Source organism: Lissotriton helveticus, chromosome 3_2 (assembly GCF_964261635.1).
Source record: "Lissotriton helveticus chromosome 3_2, aLisHel1.1, whole genome shotgun sequence".
NCBI classification, from domain to species: Eukaryota; Metazoa; Chordata; class Amphibia; order Caudata; family Salamandridae; genus Lissotriton; species Lissotriton helveticus.
Window position 1 is genome coordinate 263,324,048 of NC_136062.1, and position 19,786 is coordinate 263,343,833.

Here is a 19,786-nt window from a genome sequence, read left to right on the forward strand (position 1 = left end):
TCTGAGCAAATAACTAAATGTCCCCATAATTTAATGTGTTCTTAACTGGTGCTCATGAAAAGCACAGGTTTTGATGATTAAGTGCAGGTGCTGAACACCGGTAACCACCGGCTCAAATTAAGCACTGGGTATACGGTACATGAATATTTCATATAAGTGCAACATAATAATTTTTCAGTCATTTTTTATTAATTAGTGAGCTTTTGAAAATTAACTAAGTTGGTATGTTTGTCTTTCTGTATGGAACGCTAATTACAAATATCTGGGTCGCATGTTTTACTTGAATTGTGGATGTTGGCAAGAATCCCCAACTCTTATTATGCCCAATAATGTATATCATTTCAGTATGTTCACTATACTTTAGGATTATTAGACTGTGAATGCTGCCATTATAAGATTTAAGGTTGTGTTCTGAGATATATTTCTGGCAGTGCTGAACTTATTCTGGCATCTTTACCTATACTCTCTGGGAGGATGCTGGCTTCTCAATACTATGCATCCCATGATGTTGTAGTTAATTGGGGTAATATGCTGGAATGGTTGCTGAATTGGGGCAATCTATAAATCTGGATCAATATCGTGTTATTCTAAAGACATGCAATTTCTCTTGATGTAGGGTTAAGTTTACTTCAACAGAAGCTGTATAAAACAAAAATAGGGGAGACCAGTCAATTCACATTGTTAGAACCTTCTGGGGAATGGTTAATGTTGGGCACCTGACAAAGAAAGGACAGACGCCGTCAAAGAAACTCTCAAACTCGCCACACTTTAACCTGGATGCCTAGGCTGAATAACCTGAGGGGAGAGGTCAAGAACAGTCAGTGACAGGGGAAAGCACAACCAATCCAAAATGGAGAACTGGAGGTGGGACCGGGAGGAAGGGCATGCAAAAGGTTGGCTTGTTGATGGTCACAATTTGAGCAGCAGAACGACAAAAAAATGTCATTCTGTGTCTGTCGTTTTGGGCAGCAGGCCGACAAGGAAAACTCTATGGATGGAATGCAATAGATAAACAGTGCAGTATTTAAATTTTTTTTTTAAAAACACAATTCCTCCAGACGAATTACAATTTCAGATTTGATAGATCATCATCATCAAAACAAATAACCTCTGAGTGTATCGCTGCTCAAAACAGAACATATTTACATGTGCTAAACAACTGGGGTCTTTACCCTCTGAACTTCCAGAACTGCCCTTCTGCTGCCCTTTGTTTTTCCCCAACCTGTGCTTTCCATGCATCGACTACCACTGCCATAAAAATATTGTTCACACATCTAGGCATTTGGCTGTGCTGTTCTTTTCTAGAGGGTTTTGGACACCGGCTTCCCGACTTCAGTTTGTTTATAACCCGTGACCTCTCACAACAGTTTTAGAACTCTCACTTCAATTTCCTTATAGTTTGAACTAAACCCCGAACAAGATATTTGTTCAAACTCAAGCCTGAACAATAAGTCCGGCATCTGCTGACTTTTCACAACGTGTTAAAAGTGCAACTTCTACAGGCTGAGCGCGCGCTCATAGGTGGACGCTGAAACTGTCTATGTAGAGGAAAGCGTGTTCTGCGTGATTAGGGGTTAATTATTAATGCGAAACTATTTCTCAACGGGCTTCACTTTTGATGCACAATGTTCTGGGCCTTTTGGATACGAAACTTAGCAGCAAGATCTCCTTTCTCCAGCTGTTGCAAACATGCGTATTTTCTGTTTTTCTCTTTTGTGTCTTCTCCTCGTCGTTGGCCATACAGATGGACGCAAAGCTCAGAGAAAAGGTAAGAAGGCGCCATGATGTGAAACTTATGACTTTTTGCTTCAAAGCTCGTGCTATTCAGACCAAGAGACAGAGAGAATCACGTGCAGAGCTGAATGTGTCCATGTTTGCCTATCCTGGAAGTTCGTGTCTGATTTGAACAACAGCTGCAAGGTACTGCTCTGGGTAACTAGAAGTGGTTTGATATGAAATACCAGGCCCGGAAACACCAGACCCTCTTTTTACCAGATGCAGATCGCATGGTGAGGGGCTGCAGGCAGACACCAACCACTCCCTACAGGGCAGCAATGGAGTCACACAGCACTTCCCCAAGGGTCAGGCCACAGCTCTCCACCCCTCTCGACTCACTGACCCAACACAAACTGACCCCGTGCCGCCTTTTACTCCATGCTTAGATCAGGTGGTAAATGGCCATAAAACAATTCCAAGAGCCAGGGAAAACTTACCTAAAAGGATCTGGTAATCATGAGACAAGCAGGTTATTTTCTATTCCAGGCAGATGAACTTATGAACTGCATTAACACATGGGGAGATATGGAATAGAATACCTACCTCCCCAAGAAGTGAACGGGGAACTGCAATGAGGGGCTATATACATGCGCTTGCTATATAATGTTTTTAGGGTCAGATATACGTAATATACAAGTGAAAAAGCCATAACATAATATCAATAAGACATGTTAGGGGTGTGTAAAGTTTTCTTTTCACTAACAATGTTTTGCAAAGTTTTCAAATCCTTGCCATCTGAGATTGTACAGTTTCCCGGTTTATGTCTTTGCTACCGTTTTTTTCTTACATTGTGATGTAATTTTCAATGTTTATCAAGCTGACTTTCACTCTAATCGAAATCAGCGAAATTGGAAAATGTATGTAGAATATGTTTCATTTTGCTGAGTTTTGCGTTATGTGTAATATCATTGTGCTACGAGAGAACACTAATTTAAGAGAAGTAGGGATGTATATTGCATAAATTGTTACCATAGTAATGATGTTCACCCTTTATTGTGAAAGTAGAACATTTCACAACCACTGAAAAGTTGAAAAGTTTTCCCTCGAATTTTGCAAAAGTTGCAAAAAACATACTTCACAATTTAATTTTCAATGCTTCAGGCTTCGGTAGTAGAAATTTGACAATGTCTGTCAATCGTCTGCCACTCGTACCTGCCTTAAAACATTCAAAATGATTGGATGACCCAATTTGAGAGAGAAAGCTGTGCCTTGCCTGGTTCTGCTTATCGGATTGTGTGGTGGTTCTGGTTTGCTGTCTGCCTATTCTGTCCAAACCATGGCGTCTATTACAGATTTAGCCATCACTCCTTGAAGATTAGCCTCAGGGTGAAATGGACGAGGTTTAAACCACTTCGCTGACAGTTATCTGCACGAGAGGGAGGTTCACGAGTTCGAATACATTATAGTAACCCCCCAAAGTTTGAAATATAAGATCTCAGTAAATCTTTGGAAATACAGGGAGGGCAGCTAAAATGGTCAGCGGTTCCAAAATCTACTTTTGCACTGTCTAAAAAGGACACAAATGTGATGTAGATTAGGTTGGATTTGTTTGTCTTTTTTGACTGAGTTTCGTGTATTAAGGCATGTTTTAAAATGGATGGCAACATTCGGTGGATGTGCCTTGTAATTTGTTACTGCATGCTTGAATGTCCACTGCTCACTGACTGCTGGGGTGAAGGAGCACTTGGATTAACTTTGTGTTGGCGTGGTGTTGTCTAGGAGTGCTCAGGCCCTGGTGAGGAGACCCCACCACCAAAATGGTACACAGACTGACATCTGAACCAGAAAGTGAGATGTCATCCATGGCACTGATCTGTGAATATGTACTATTTTAAAGAGAACTATTCTGGGCAGGAGACTAATCTCTCGGCTGGGCGGGGCTGAGACTCCTGGAGTGAGAGAGAGACTTAGAAAACCTAAAGAAAGTAGTTCTGTTTGGTGAAGAAGCACTCCCTTAACGAGAACGTACTTGGTCAGGGAGGCCAAGGAGTCACATATTCCTTGTCAACAGGATTCCTATGTGCAGTTTGCTCTCTGCCTTGAAGTATCGCTTCGTACAGTTATAACAGAGACAGGGTCCTGATACAAGACTGTTATTAGAGCTTGGGTCTTTTATGCCACTCGTCCCTAGCCCTGGTTTGCACTGAATTGCGTGACTAGGTATCAGGGATCTAATATATTGCTTTTAAGTGACCACAGAAGTACTGTATTTAATTTGTTTTCTTATATTCCACCCCTGGTGGTTCTGTCATTTTCTACCAAGGGAGAAACTAGTGTGTGGTTCCTTCAGGTCACTGCCATACTACAAGACTGTTCCAAATATGCAACTTAGCCAGTCGCGTTATCAGGCTTGCAGGATGCTAATTTTCAGGATTACGGATGTTGATGTTCGGGTACCGGCCAAACTCACACTGCGACTAGTAGCGGGTGGTTTTTTGGTCTTTACGACACTGGATGGGCAGGACTCTGTCGCTCAGGATACATTTCTCGAGGAAGCAAGTTGGTCATTTTGAAGTGAGCCATTTTATATACGGTATTAAAGAACCTTATACCTATGTCACAGTTCATACCGGGACCTGCCCGACGTACTCATTCCCTGCTTGCTATCAACTCTACATCCTACAGTGACTGACAATTCTTTGTGGTTATCATACCACTACTCCAAGCGGCTTGATCGATTTAAGATTTTTTTGCCTTGAGGAAGTCTTGGTACGGATTTTGTACTGACGGCTGTGGCTGGCTGCTTTTGACATTTGAATTTGAATATATGAATAAAAGAAAATCACATGCTCAAAGTCTTCGTTTTGATCATCTTGCCCCAAGAACAATGCTTTGATACATCATGTTTATAGCAACTGTATTCTTGAAAGAATTTTGAGACCAATAAGTCATTACCAATATTGTAATCTGGATAGTGCTGTATTGACCCTTTCTGAAATTATGCAACTGATTTGGGGTCTGTAGCAAATTTGCTTTTTTGTATGGTCTCCCCGGATTTTTCATTTTTTTCTAGAACCTATTCTTGATGGCATTAGAAATCTGTTTCCTTTACTCTAATAAACAGGAGCAAAAGTGCCCGTGTTCCTCTTTTAAAAATGGTTAAATTGACTCATCTCTGATTGACATACTAAACTTGCCTATAAGTCCCTACTATATGCTATAGAATATACTCCCAGGCCCTGGAAGATAAATGGCACATGTGAACTGCAGCACTTATTGTGCCATTCATGGGTTTGGTCTGTAAAACATGGCTTCAGGTCCATCATGTGCTTTAGCAACTAGAAATATATAGAGATGCCTAACTTAAAAAATGTGTGCCAAGACCCTGTTCATTGAAAGAAGCACCACTACTTATATTAACATAATTTATTTTTGTAAAATGGTTATTATACTTCCATAAACTAAACCTTTATACAACTCAGTGTAAAAACTCAAACCACTGTCAGTTTTTGTGGAACTGACACGAGGGTATGGATGTGTGATGGTAGCACCATAGGACACTACTAGTTACTGAAGTGATGGCTTCTGTGATGAATGGTTTACTCTGGAAAAAAGTAAATGTGCCCCATTTCCATTAATACTTTGAATCATTTGTACTAAAAAAATTAGATTGAAATTGGTACTCCAGGTACCTACTTCTCCCAAAATAGATACAGGAGTGAGTCGCTAGAATACAAAATGCATGCCACTCCTTACAAATGTTTCAGTGCCCCTTTGTTAGGGAGCAAAGAGCTTTCTAGTTCACAAAGAAAATGAGTAAGTAGCTAGCTATAGCGAGTCATAGCTGTCCTACCTATCCAAAGCCAGAGGGTCAGGGCATTAGCACATTGATGCTTCATGTTACAGAAGCTGCTATAATCTCGATACCGAATATTGCAGGTGTAACCCTTCCAATGCCCTGGGCTGTAAAGGACCAGTTTAACACTAGACACCACATGATCATGGTGTTAGACATTTTTAGACAATCAGCACCTGGGAACCCTCATGGGTGATTATCCGCGCTCTACAAATTCACATAGCATTAACATAACATTTTTGGGTTCAATAACAAAAGCAGACAGACCTGGCCTTCTCTACTGGAGAAAGCTGGCCCGGCCTCTGCGTAGACTGATAATATTCAAGAATCCTTGGAAGAAAGCTGATGTCTCCTTAGCGCACTCAGCAAGCACTGATAATGAACTCTTGAAATCCCTAAATTCATGTCCTGGAGCATTACACTTGGAGGCCAGCGGGCTGCCCAGTTCAGTGATATATGATCCTGCTTAAGGTGATGAGCAGCAACCTTTTGTTCAGCACATTTCTATCAGAAACAATTTGTCCCTTACCAATTCTTGTCACAAACTTTAGACCTTGTTTCACTTTTTACAGTTAATGGATAGCTTTATCCTCTTGACAAAGATGGGTGTCTTATGACGTCTCTTGAAGGTCGGTGAAGAGATTTATTTTCTGCCTGGTGTCGCTTAATTTCCATGACTACAACAGTCAATGATCTACCTTAGCAAAATTTGCTCTGTTTTATTTACTGAGGACGCTGGACCACCTCTTCAGTATCCTACTTCTAAAAGTGAGGCTGAAGAGTACCCCACTACAACCTGAATTAGTCTTTCTTAAGGCAGGTTATAATCCTACTCACCAATTAGTTCTCTGCTCTTGGCAGCAGCTCTTCGCTGTTTTCCAAGTCCCACTAGATGCTTGCATAGTAGGACCCCAGCCCAGCCATGGTACATGAGGGTTGTCCGGAATGAGATGCTTGCCCTGCATTCAACACTTGGGCAGGACCAACTGGAAACCGCAAGCTTTGTTCAACGGTGGAGAAACCTTTCTTTGTGTTCCTTCAGGAGTTTTCTGAGTCCTAGGGTTAGTGGCCTTTCAGCTATCGCTCCTGCACTCCCTCACACAACATCTGTCACCTCACATTCTTTCCTGCTAACAAAGTACATGTCATGTGTTACTTCTGCATCACCAACCCCTCTGTCTACTGTTCTCCCAGGTACCTCATTCAACAGACCTAATATAACTCTTGTCATTCATCATAATATATCAGTCGTAGCCTAGATCAACTCACGTTTCATAATCAGTCAATTCACGCCAACAGCAAAAACCACAGGTTTACTAGCTGTGTCAAAAACAATGGTGGGCTATGATGCTGCCCAGAGTAATTAGTTACCCCCAAGGATGAGATGATGTCCATATGTTACAATGCTAGTCATAGCCCCAGGCCTACTTCTTATTCAGTGGATAAAACTGTCTCCCTGAATAACTAAAGAAAAACTCAAACATCCAAAATGTTCTTAGGGATTGTAATCTGTACACGATTAAAATTCTAAAGGGTTTACACTTCATAATTCCTAAAGCTAAGCGAACTGCATAAGCGTTCATAATGGCTTGATATGTTCGCTTTCCGTGTTTTGCAAGAGGAGAAAATGAAACCTGTGAGTCTGCTGGATGAGTTCAACGTAATTAAATGGGATGTGTTCTCTATAATCTCTATAACTTGGGAAATGCTTGCTTGTAATATTTTACATATCTTCTGCAGAAACCTTAAGAAAATGTAACGTAGAATCCCTGGTTGGAGGTAGTGTACTTTGCTATAATTTAACACGCTCTAGTTAATTTGTATGCCATTTGATTTGACCTCCTTTCTCAGCTGACGGATAATGCTGCCTCGCTCACCTCCGGCCGAGAGGAAAGCGCGGGCTTTGCCGAGACAGGTCGAACAGTCTGTCCTCGTTTGTTCTAGTCGATGCCCTCAGAAGCTGGCACGGGATCTTCCCTCGGACAGCGCGTGAGTGATGCGCAGGCTCCTCAGGGCCCACTCCTGTGGCTCGCGCCAAACACGTCAAAGGAGATTAAGCCGCTGCCTTGGAAACGGCCAAGCTCAGAGCCTGATAAAAGTGCGCGCGCGTGTGACACTATAGTGTACGGTGGCAGTTTGAAAATATCGCGATGTTGACTTTCAGAGAGCTCATTACAGTCTCACACTAGCTCCAGGGTTGCTTGACAGAAGGAAGGCCGCAGACGAACCGCACATGAACAGCGCGAGAATTGTTATTTTGTGTAATTTTGCAGGAGAGCCTTTAAATACAGCAAACTGCGGTCTAGTCTACCGCCTCTAGCTGGGATGATACAGGTTAATAATTCATTGCCCGAGGCCGCAGGTGGTCTTTACAGGAAAGTCCAACGTGGAAAATCACTTCTGCTTCTGCACCGCTCTGTATTTTCCCACCTAGTTTCGCATTGTAGATATACTGTGCCGAAGTGATGTTCCCAGACAATGTCAATATTTCATCAGGCTGCAGTGCGACACCTGAGTCCATAAAGCGAAGGGTGGTAAGCACGACTCACCACTTCCACTATCCATCCCTCCCCACATACCCTCCCTTCCCCAAACATCAGCTAGTGTGTTCCTGCAAAGTAGGTGATAAATATTGATAGGTAATATATTTAATGTTGCTTGATGTGCTGCTTGAAAAAGGTGGCTTGCCCTGGGTACAATTACTGAAAATGGCTCTAAAAGTAGGTAAAAGAGAAAAACATGCTCCAGACCCAGGGAGGCCTGTTACTGAGTTGACAGGTAGGTTATATGTTTTTATCGTTTTTGCAGATAAGACTTAGTAAAACGTTTTTAGCATAATTGTCTATAACAAGCTTACAGTCAGGCGGCCACAAGTTCTATAAAAAGAAGTGGGGGGACTGACCAAGTTAGGCAGTATGCAAGTGACATCATGATGCGTGTCATCACAGCACATGATGTCACAACGCATGACATTCCACATGGCAGCATAGGAAGGGACCTCATTGGAAGTGACATCACAAGAAGTGACATCAGATACTAAAGTCTCACACATATGTTTATCAGGTGTATCATGAGTACATTTAAGTGCATTATGATAATTAACAAATGAGATTTGGAGTTGTGGTTGTGCCAAAAAAGTGGGCAATCCTTGTGCAACATCTGGGAATCAACTAATACATTTTTTTAAAACCCCGACATAAAGAAATTGGCAACAAGGAAAAGCATGGTAGTAGATCTGTTCTGCTTAATTTGTTGCAGAGTCTGCATTTTAAAATATTTTATGGGGTTAAGGCATCTGCTGCAGAGGTACCCAATACATCTCAGGGAATAATAATAATGTGAGATAACTCTGGAGGTTGACACATTTGTTGGAGAGATATGTGTTTTGTGTGGTCCCAAATTAGAATCAAAGTAGTATAGAATATTAATTTGTTTCCTGCAACACATAATCACCCACTATTCTTAGGGGGTGGGAGTGGATGGGACGGGGGATTTGGGGATTGTTGAACCTCTATTTTGTTGCTACCTGCTTCGGGTTTGTTATTCATGATATCACAACACACATGGTGTGCATCTTATACAATGTTTTGAGCATAAAGGTACTACTTAATTATGCAATAGTGCTCTGATATGTGTATGTTATAACATATGACCACTGAAAATGCAATAAAATGTATTTTTTTTTAAAAAGTCTCTTGCAAAGCACATCATGTAACATGCAGATCACAGATTTTTATTTTATGTAGATTGGTAAGTGGATCACTGCTTTGAAAGCAGAGTTCCTTTTGTTACTTGCAGTTCATAAATTGTAACCCTTCTAGTAGACCACAATGAGCTATGAAGGGCATTTAACTCCTACAACTTGCAACCCTGACAATCTAATGTAACACATCTTGAACATTGATTTGCACACTTACATGATTTATTTTGAATGCATAATGTGAATGGTATGTAAAGCACTCCAACACTCTGCATTGGGATGAGTAGCGCTAGCAAAGAAATAAAGTAGTGCTATTTAAATTTATATTTGAATTTGAATTTAAAAACATTTATTGAGCGTGCTTATACCATGCGGTTTCATGGCGCTTTTCGGATTGCGGGACACCAGCAGTCGCAGAGGATGTTTAGGTAGCAAAGGCTCGGGAGAAAAGCAGGGTTTTAAGACTTTTTCGGAACTCTATGTAGGAGGAGGAGGTACGGAGTTCCACAGGGAGGGAGTTCCAGAACACGGGGGCGAGGACCGCAAATTTTGTTCCACCAGCCTTTTTCTTTTTAAATCGAGGGATAGTCAGGAGTGCCATGTGGGTGGAGCGGAGCTCTCTGCCCGGTATATAAGGCTTAATGGCAGAGCATATAAACTCCGGAGCGGTGCCCATTTTGGCCTGGAAGGTGAGGCAGCCAAGCTTGAATAAGGCTCGCTCTTTCACAGGCAACCAGTGAAGTGCCTGCAGTAGGGGGGTGGCACGATGAAATTTAGGCAGGCCGAGAATCAGGCGGGCAGCCTGGTTCTGCACTAGTTGCAGGTGGTGGATCGCATAGGCCGGCGCGCCATTATAGATTATGTTGCCATAATCGAGGCGGGAGAGCACCATTGCCATCACTATGATTTTGAGAGCCGGGAGGGAGAAAAAGCGAGAGATCTTCCTGATTGTTCTAAGGGAGAAGAAGCAAGAAGACACCACAGAACTAACCTGGGGGTGGACAGAGAGTTGGGGGTTAAGGAAGATACCAAGAGTTTTGACTTTGGGAACGGGGAGTGGGGGGACACCAAGTGGGAGGGGCCAGTGGGACGGGGACCAGGGACTGCAACCACCTCCGGTCAAGACTAGCTCTGTCTTGTCTGGGTTAAGTTTGAGGTGGTTGCAGTTCATCCAGTCCTGAATGAGCAACATAACCGTTTGGACATTCTGGGCAGATGAGGGGGAGTGGGAGAGGTTAAAGATGAGCTGGAGGTCATCGGCGTAATTGAACACCGTGACCTCGAGCTGCTGCAACATAAAAATGAGGGGATAGATGTATAAATTAAACAAAAGGGGGGAAAGTGAGGAACCCTGGGGAACACCACACAATACCTTGCGGGAGGCGGCAGTGAAGCCAGCAAGATGGACCGCCTGAGCCCTCTCGCTCAGGAAGGATTCGAGCCACGCGAAGGCTGGGCCCTCTATGCCCGCCGCCCTGACACGGGTGAGGAGGATGGAGTGGTCCACCGTGTCAAAAGCGGCGGACAGATCTAAAAGGATGAGGGCCTGCGGAAGGTTGGTGTCAATGCCCTCGCGTAGGCTGTCCATCACTGAGATCACCACCTTCTCCGTAGAGTGGAGGGGCCGAAAGCCCGCCTGGCAAGGGGAGAGGCAGTGATTAATCTCCACGTGGGTGCTCAGGGTGCTGGTCACATGAGTTTCTAAGACCTTACCCAGGTAAGGCAAGAGGGAGATGGGACGATAGTTAGAAGGGGGCAGGGGGTCGGCACCAGCTTTTTTTAAAATAGGAATAACGACTGCAGATTTATGGGGGGTGGGGACAACCCCGTTGCTGAGTGAATCATTGAGAAGAGTGAGGGCCGGAGTGGGGCAGGCTAGGAAGATTTGTCTCAGGATGTGAGCAGGGGCAAAGTCCAGGGGGAAGCCCGACTTCACCCTTTGGAGCAGAGGGAGGAGTGTGGTTTCAGTCAGAAAGGGAAAGGAAGTTAGTTTAGGGATGGTGAGGGGGGGAGAAGGGTTAGTGAATGTGGAGGATGGGAGAGGAATGTTAGACTTGATCTTTGCGACCTTTTCAACGAAGAAATCGTTGAGCGAATCGCAGAGGGATTGGGAGGGAGGGATCGTGGCCGTAGCTCTATCGGATGAAGCCAGTTCGTGCACTGTGGCAAAGATTTCTTTTGATTGAGACTCCGCTGCCAGTATCCTATTAGAATAGAATGAGGTCTTAGCATCAAGAATGCCTTGCTTGTAAATTTTAAGGACAGATAGATAGATGGCTTTTTGGGTAGGGCAGTACGCTCTTCTCCATGCACGCTCGGCTCTCCGCGAGGCCAATTTCTTCTCCTTGAGATCTGTAGTGAACCAACGGTTAGCAGCGGGAGCTCGCTTAACCGTGATCCGCCTCAAGGGAGCGAATTCGTCGCCCGCTAGGGACAACCAATTGTTGATGGTGGCCAGTTGTACAGGGGCGGCGAGGCCGGAGAGATCAGGACTGGAGTTAGCCAGAGACGAGCAGAGAGATGGCATGTCGGTTTTGCCCCATTTTCTAACCCAGGTGTTCCTAGGGAGCGGAGGCTTAATCACTGGGGCTAAGGCAAGGGAAAAGGAAATTAAAAAATGATCAGACCAGGAACAGGGAGATATGAGGGGAGATGTGATGGGGATGTTCAGGGTCCAAACCTGATCAAGCGAGTGGCCTTGTATGTGAGTGGGACTGTGAATGTGGGGGGTGAAGTTGAGACTGATCATAAGGTCGGTGAACTCTTTAGAGAGGGGGCTTTCAGCAGGGTCATTAGGCCAGAAGTTAAGGTCGCCTAAAACTAGCACTGACGAGTTGTTTACTACCAGTGTGGCTAGGAGATATTGAAGGCTGGAGACAAAAGAGGGGGTGGGGTGGGGAGGACGGTAGATAAGAACAGAGGTCAAGGGGACCAGATGAGAGCTCGACCGTATTATCAGACAATCGACTTCGGGGATAGGGGGGGAGGGTAGGATCTGGAAATGAAGGTCAGTGCGAGCTATCACGGCCACTCCGCCGCCTCTTCTGCCCTCCGGTCGGTCCGCTCGGATGGTGGAGTATGAAGGGGGCAGTGCAGCAAGAACGTTGGGCAGGGAGTCGGCCTTGAACCAGGTCTCCGTTAGAAACAGGAGATCTGGTTCGTGAGTGTCAATGTAATCAAATAGTTCGTACTGATGATTGACCGCCGATCTGGTGTTTAAGAGCGTGGCTGCGGTGTTGAATACCGGGGTGTTAGGGGCAGGAGGGGGAGGGAAAGGCGGGGCGATGGAGGACACGGGGGTCAGACGTGGAGTGATAACAGGGGGAGTGCGGGATGGGAGAGAGAGTAGACCAAAATGAGTCAGAAGGTTGGTGACAGACGATCCGATGGATCCGGGAATCCAGTACGACAGAAGAAGGGAAGAAGAATATGTAAGCAAGGGAACATAAGGAGATGCCCCCTGCCCCGGCCTGCCGCGGACGGGCGCAGACGGGCTGGACTCTGGCGTGACTCCGGCGCGCCTACGGCGCGCCCGCTGCGCTCGTCCGCTGCGCTGACACATGAAGGCCGTTTAAATGGAGGAGCGGCGTGGGGGGAGTGGTGTGGGTGGGGTTGGGCGATCCAGCCCAAGGCAAGATGGCGACCGCGGCCGCTGAAAGCCCGCGATGTAATCGGCTGACAGACAGCCACGCGCAGCCCCTAGGAAGCCAAGAATGAATTAGTAACCTGTTGATGTTCAGTACAGGTTAGTGCACAAAATTAAACAATCACAGTTCGAACAAGAGTAAAAGCGTGTCACTGCTCGCAATCAGCGTGACAAGCGCGCAAGTTTAAAATTATATAAAAACGCAACCATCCAGCTCCTGCCAGCAAGCCCACTGCCACCGGGCTGCTCGCAATCGCTGGGGAGGCGTCAGAGACACTCCTAAATGGAGGAGCGGCGTGGGGGGAGTGGCGTGGGTAGGGTTGGGCGATCCAGCCCAAGGCAAGATGGCGACCGCGGCCGCTGAAAGCCCGCGATGTAATCGGCTGACAGACAGCCACGCGCAGCCCCTAGGAAGCCAAGAATGAATTAGTAACCTGTTGATGTTCAGTACAGGTTAGTGCACAAAATTAAACAATCACAGTTCGAACAAGAGTAAAAGCGTGTCACTGCTCGCAATCAGCGTGACAAGCGCGCAAGTTTAAAATTATATAAAAACGCAACCATCCAGCTCCTGCCAGCAAGCCCACTGCCACCGGGCTGCTCGCAATCGCTGGGGAGGCGTCAGAGACACTCCTAAATGGAGGAGCGGCGTGGGGGGAGTGGCGTGGGTGGGGTTGGGCGATCCAGCCCAAGGCAAGATGGCGACCGCGGCCGCTGAAAGCCCGCGATGTAATCGGCTGACAGACAGCCACGCGCAGCCCCTAGGAAGCCAAGAATGAATTAGTAACCTGTTGATGTTCAGTACAGGTTAGTGCACAAAATTAAACAATCACAGTTCGAACAAGAGTAAAAGCGTGTCACTGCTCGCAATCAGCGTGACAAGCGAGCAAGTTTAAAATTTAAAAAAAAGCAACCATCCAGCTCCTGCCAGCAAGCCCACTGCCACCGGGCTGCTCGCAATCGCTGGGGAGGCGTCAGAGACACTCCTAAATGGAGGAGCGGCGTGGGGGGAGTGGCGTGGGTGGGGTTGGGCGATCCAGCCCAAGGCAAGATGGCGACCGCGGCCGCTGAAAGATGTATTTGTGTAAATATTGGGACAGACAAGCCCATCTGACATTCTTACAGTGCTTGCACTTATATACAGGGACTGAACAAAGTAAAAAGCATGCATCAAGAGATAAAAACCTGTGTGCTTTTGTTTCCTCTCTGTTGCATTTGCATGTAAGTGTGATGTTCCAGGCCGCCTCTAGTCCGATACTCAATCAAAAGGAGGCCGAGCACTTTGCCAGGGCCGGTTTTGGTTCCCAGTCCGGAACTGAACGTGTCCTGGTGTCTGAAAATTACACTGGGACAAGTTCAGCATATTTTTGTAGAGCTCAACTTTTTGACAGGGTGAACGGCGTCAACCCTGTGAAAATAGTGGTTGGACTCTGTGTACCCGCGTGTACTCCAGACTCGTGCTCTGCTGACAGCTTAAGATTTATGTGACATCGTCATGTCCAGCAGTCTACATCCCCTTGGCTCAGGTGAACACTACCACCATAGAGTGGAACTAATGCATTGTGCAACAGAAAACAACAGTATCTCTTGTCTTTTATAGTACCAAAAAGTTACCAAAAGAGCAGAAAGTCAAGAAAAATGATAATGACAGTAGGTCAAAACCAATATCAACATGGCGTAGAGTGGGCAGAATTCAGAGGATATAAGAGCAACACATCAGGTTTGATGGGTGCAAATAATGAGCTTGGTACCAGTAGCGGTCGGCAGTAGGAGTTACTGCAGGGCGGTGACGTGGGCAGGGGGAGGGGCAGGGCGGGGGGTAGTAATGTATGGATTACGGAGTTTTACAGGTAAGTAAACATTTAAATAAATAAAACGAATTTAGTTGCACACACTGCATCACATTTGGTGATGCAGTGCGCGCAACAAAATTCGTTTTATTTATTTAAATGTTTACTTACCTGTAAAACTCCGTAATGCATACATTACTACCACCCACCCTGCCCCTCCCCCTGCCCACATCACGCCCTGCAGTAACTCCTACTGCCGACCGCTACTGCTTTGTACACACAAATAGAATTGCAATAGCAACAGAACTAGAGCCTGGATAACAGTGCGGAAAACCTTAGGGTGAGTCTCTTGTGTGGCCATCTGTGGTGGAGCTGTTAGCAGCTGCTTGCAGTTGTCCTAATGTAGCATTATCCCAGAATCCCCTGCTTTCTGTCAGGAATGGAAGTTATTCAGAAGCAAGACATACCTTAAAAGTATATATGCAGTAATTGCAGTGTGATCTTTTAAATAGCATACATTGTGTTTCTGGTAAGACTTCCCTGTAATGTCAAAACGTGCCTCTGACAGTTAATTGTTCTACGAAGTCAAACCAATGGTAAACTGTTAATTAAATATTTGTTAGGGAGTATACCAGTCCCTACCTCTAAGCAAATTTTTAAAAAGCATACTTTTTTTAAACTTTGCCTCTGTTCCTTTAAGAAAAAACAGGCTACATTAAAAAATATATAATATATCACCATCCCTTTGATATCCACTAATCATAGTGAGTAGTAATTTGTAACATTCCTCATAAATATTAATGAGGTAGGTTGGATTGCGACCCACTAAAATTCAGAATTTTGTGAAACAACCTATTTGTACATATGTAATCTGCAAAATTACACACTGGTAAAAAAAAACAGAAATTCTAGTCACAATTTGGTACCAATGAGTCCCCTAGTTTCTATGCATTCTTTACTATGACTCCCTCAATTTGTTGGTTAAACATGGTACTGTTTTGTTTTACTGTGAGCCACCTTGGTGCGTTTCTACCTGCTCTATTTATGCATTCTTTTCTATTTTTTGTTATCTGTTTATTGTATATATACCTATTGTATCCTATAAATAATTCATTTTTAAGCACTTCAGCGAAAAAACTTTCGAAGTTTCATAAAATGAATAAAAGAAATGCTTTTTATCAACCTTGGAGTTGAAAGATTGTGTCAGCCCACTTACGATTCCAGCACAGCACCTGGCCTGGACTTTCAACACAAATCTACAAAGCGTTATTTCATCACGTTAAAGATAACCTACTGCTATAGAACGTCAGTTCAACAACATGCCAGATGTAAAGAAAGTGACATTCCTCGCCCTTTGACCTTCAATTTCACGCAAATCCTTACACACACCCACATTCACACTTACACACACACGCTCTCTCTCTTGCACATAAACACACACTCCCCCGCAGCATGCACAGCATACGTTTAAAAGCATTTTTTTTTACCAGAGCTGCCAGAGAAGGTCATATTCCAGCTAATTGTACTCCATTTTTAATGTACTGATAGTGAATAATCATAGTTTAAAATATAACATGGTTCTGGAGACTAAGCAGAGTCTAAAGTCTATGGTGCAGACAACTGGTTGGACAAGATGAGTAGGTGTTATCTGTGGATATATGTTTGCACTTACTGAGCTTCAGCATTTGTACCAGAAATACTGTATTCAGTATTCAGTGTTACACAAGGGAACATGTCATATTGGGTGAACTCATTTAACGGATAGGAGGTTCTGAGTATGTCATTAATGGTGGTCTGGATAATGACCATACACACATGTAATACACGAATAATATAAATTGCATACATTTTGAAGCAATGCTCACTTTGGCGAGTGTTTTTATTATGTTCTTTTGTTATGTATTTCTTTAAACTGTTATGTTGTTTTATATGTTATTGCATGTATATCAAAACATGTAGGGCATGGTTCCTTCACAGTTATACTGCATATTCAGATAGGATGACTGCCATGCAGGAGGGAATTTGTGAACCAAAAGGTAGGGTGTGCTAATCTCCTCAGAGTTCTATAGTGTTTCATGTCAATTGAGTACATAGATGAGAAAGTCAGAGAAGTCGAACTTGGAGAAGTAGAACCCACACTGTACGCTCATCACTTAATCAGACTAGTTTAGGCAGGTCTAGTTGTGGCCTGAAAAAAACTTTGGCAATGACTGTGACCAAGGCATGTCCACAGCTATACTCTGCACAAAATAGATGTGATAAAAGCCTACCACAAACCCTGTGGTCCGCCCTGGCCGAAAGAGCTGAATTTCAGCAATAAACCATGATTGGCCAGAGATATGACAGAACAAAATAGACATGCCCTGTTTTACGGACACCCAGCCACCACACTGTATTTGTGTTACTGTCATTTGAAGGAGAAAGGATGGGTCAGTCTAATTTGTTTCCTATTTGATTTCGTGGGTGAGGGCATGCCTTAGTTGAAGAGTTTTAAAAACTCACTATTAGTGTTCTCTCCTTTACTAGTGGAACAGGGCCTGTGTAAAATGTACACATTTTCTGAAAACAACATGTGTGGTATTTTTGTTGTTTTAAACTGCTTGCTAACGACTACTTCAAGTCTGCCAAATGCCATATTCATTCTACTTATCTAACATTCTTGAAGGTAATCGGGCCTTTGGAACACCATTTACTTTACTGTGGCTTTTAGTAACCAGGGTTAGAAGTCTGGAGCAGGGTGATCGTATTCAAACCAGCCATGATTGCTCAATCGACTTTTTACAAGAAGTCTTCTGTGGGTTGTGTTTAGAGCTCAATTTTAAACTAGATAGGTGAAATTGCTTTTTTTCCATTGTTTTGGTTCAGATTATGTTAATTTCACAGATAATACTTGCTAAAAGGTATAGACCTAGTTCAGTTACTAATGTTTATCGTGACAAATGCACAGATATTGGAAATATAGTGGCGTTGCATTTACTCCATGTATAGTTTTGATGAACACCCAGGCAGCATATCTATTGTGGGTTTTAGTCACGAAGTGGATGTTATCTGTCACCATTGTAAGTTTTATGTGTTTGTGGCACCCGCTGAATAGAGTTTCACAGCAGGAGACATGTTTATAGCATGATTTATATGTAGTATGCAAAATAGCAATAAATATGGCCATTTGAGCGTCTTTTATCTTTCAGTCTTTGGTCAATAACAGATATCTTTTGCGCCCCTAATTCTTTACCTTTTGAGCAATATGATCTTGGGTGCACATATAAAATTAGGGAGCAGATTTACAAGAAACTGGCGCATCTGCATTGATGCATCAGTTTCCATGTGCCAGCTTGCGATACCCTTGCACCACCATGGATGCACCATATTTACAATACAGAGCACCATGGTGAGAGGATTGACAGATGCGTCAGAAATTCTGATGCATCTGTTGGCCCAAAAGTCACACATTGCTGGAGTTGTGTCTCAAGCACAGCGCAACTCCAGCAATGCATGTTGAGGCCTATACTTATTGTACTGCGTCACTCCTTACGCCTGCTTCAAGCAGGAGTAAGGTTTTGACGCAATGGCGTCCTAGAAGTGGCGCAGTGAAATCTTGTAGATTTTACTCCGTCACTTTTACGAGGCTTTCCTGTGTGGGAACGCCCAACCCTGCATACATTATACCCGACAAAGGTATAATGTGATGCAGGGCTTTACAACATGTTCGATCTCCCTAAATGTGTCACTTTGTAAATTGGCCACATTGTTTACGCCGCCACTGTGTCACAATAATGTGTTGCAAGGAGCTTTTAAATCTGCCCCAATGTATTTAGGAAGGAATGAAAGGAAGAAGGAAGCAAGAGAGGAAGGCAACAAAAGAGGGAGGTAGGAGGAGGAGGCATTAACCTTGGGGTCGCTTGTCTTGGATGCTCCACTGCCTGTCCTACACTGGCCCTGCAAACTGGGTCTAGTACAACACCATCAGCACTTGACTGTCAATGGCGAAGCAGTCACAGGCTTCTCAGGGAGGTAGTCTGGGGATGATTGAGGTAAGAACTCAGCAATCACACAGCTGTGCTATAACTGATTGCACAAACCTCTGCTTTACTTATGAAAACAAAACTATTTTAATGCACACCATAACTACAAACTGCACATGTAATAATAGTCAGCTAAAATGTAGTTAACTGGGAGCGCATGCACCTCATCCTGCTATTATATTCCTCACCACTGGGTTCACTCCACTTCTCGTCTAGGCAGTTCCCCTCCTTGCAGGAATAGGAGTCATTTAGACTGATTTACAGATTATCCCAGTGAGAAATGTCAATGTGCTCAGTTGTTCAAAGTTCATAGCCTTTCTCTCACAAAGGAAACGGCATTAACCACGTGGGCTAAGCCGCGCTTGCCATTACCACATAAGCGGGACACCACTTTGAATAAGCTTGGTTAAGGCAGTCAGCGGTCTAGTTCAAGAGACAGGTTGGGCTGGTAGACAAACAGGAAGGATCGGGAGAGGAAAGACAGGGGCGCGTCCTGGTAAGTAGGGCTTGGGGGGGTAGCTTTCAGGGGGAAGGGGGTAGCTTTCAGTGGGGGAGGGATAGTTTTCAGGGAAGGTAGTTCTAAGACTCAGGGTGGGGGGGCAGGGGTCAGGGTAGTTTATTGACCTGGGGGCCGTTTAAGGGCTCACGGCAGAGGCCAGGGGTCGGTGTAGTTTTTGGGCCTGGTGACTGTTTTAGGGCTCAGGGCGGGGGCCAGGGGTTGGGGTAGTTTATTGGCCAGGGGGCCATTTTAGGTCTTATGGCGGTGGGCAGAGGTAGTTTTGTGGCCTGTGGTGGAGTGCATTACATGGATAGGAGCTGGTTTTTAGGGCTCAGTGTGGGGGGTCTAGGTAGTGTTTAGGGCTGGGGCAGGGGGATTGCAGTGCTGTGGGTCGATTTTTAGGGCTGAGGACCAGTGGGCTGGGGTGTGATCTTTACCACAAATGACTTTACATATCATGTCTTTAGAAATGAAATTCATTGTAAAGGCTTGCATGGTAAAGGCGTGGTCATGGTTGAGACCGCGTGGTTTAGGCATGCGTTGTTCCATTATACAGC

The 19,786-nt window shown here is 44.5% G+C and overlaps 1 protein-coding gene across 1 annotated transcript in view; it reads left to right on the forward strand.

The window, feature by feature from the left end:
• Positions 1–1,609: 1,609 nt before the first annotated feature.
• The window catches only part of LIPC (lipase C, hepatic type), an 892,370-nt gene continuing 874,193 nt past the window's right edge, over positions 1,610–19,786 (forward strand). The window contains exon 1 of the mRNA XM_078685165.1: positions 1,610–1,768. Coding sequence (XP_078541291.1) covers positions 1,690–1,768 — 79 coding nt within the window. The 5' untranslated portion in view covers positions 1,610–1,689. The remainder of the gene's footprint in view (positions 1,769–19,786) is intronic.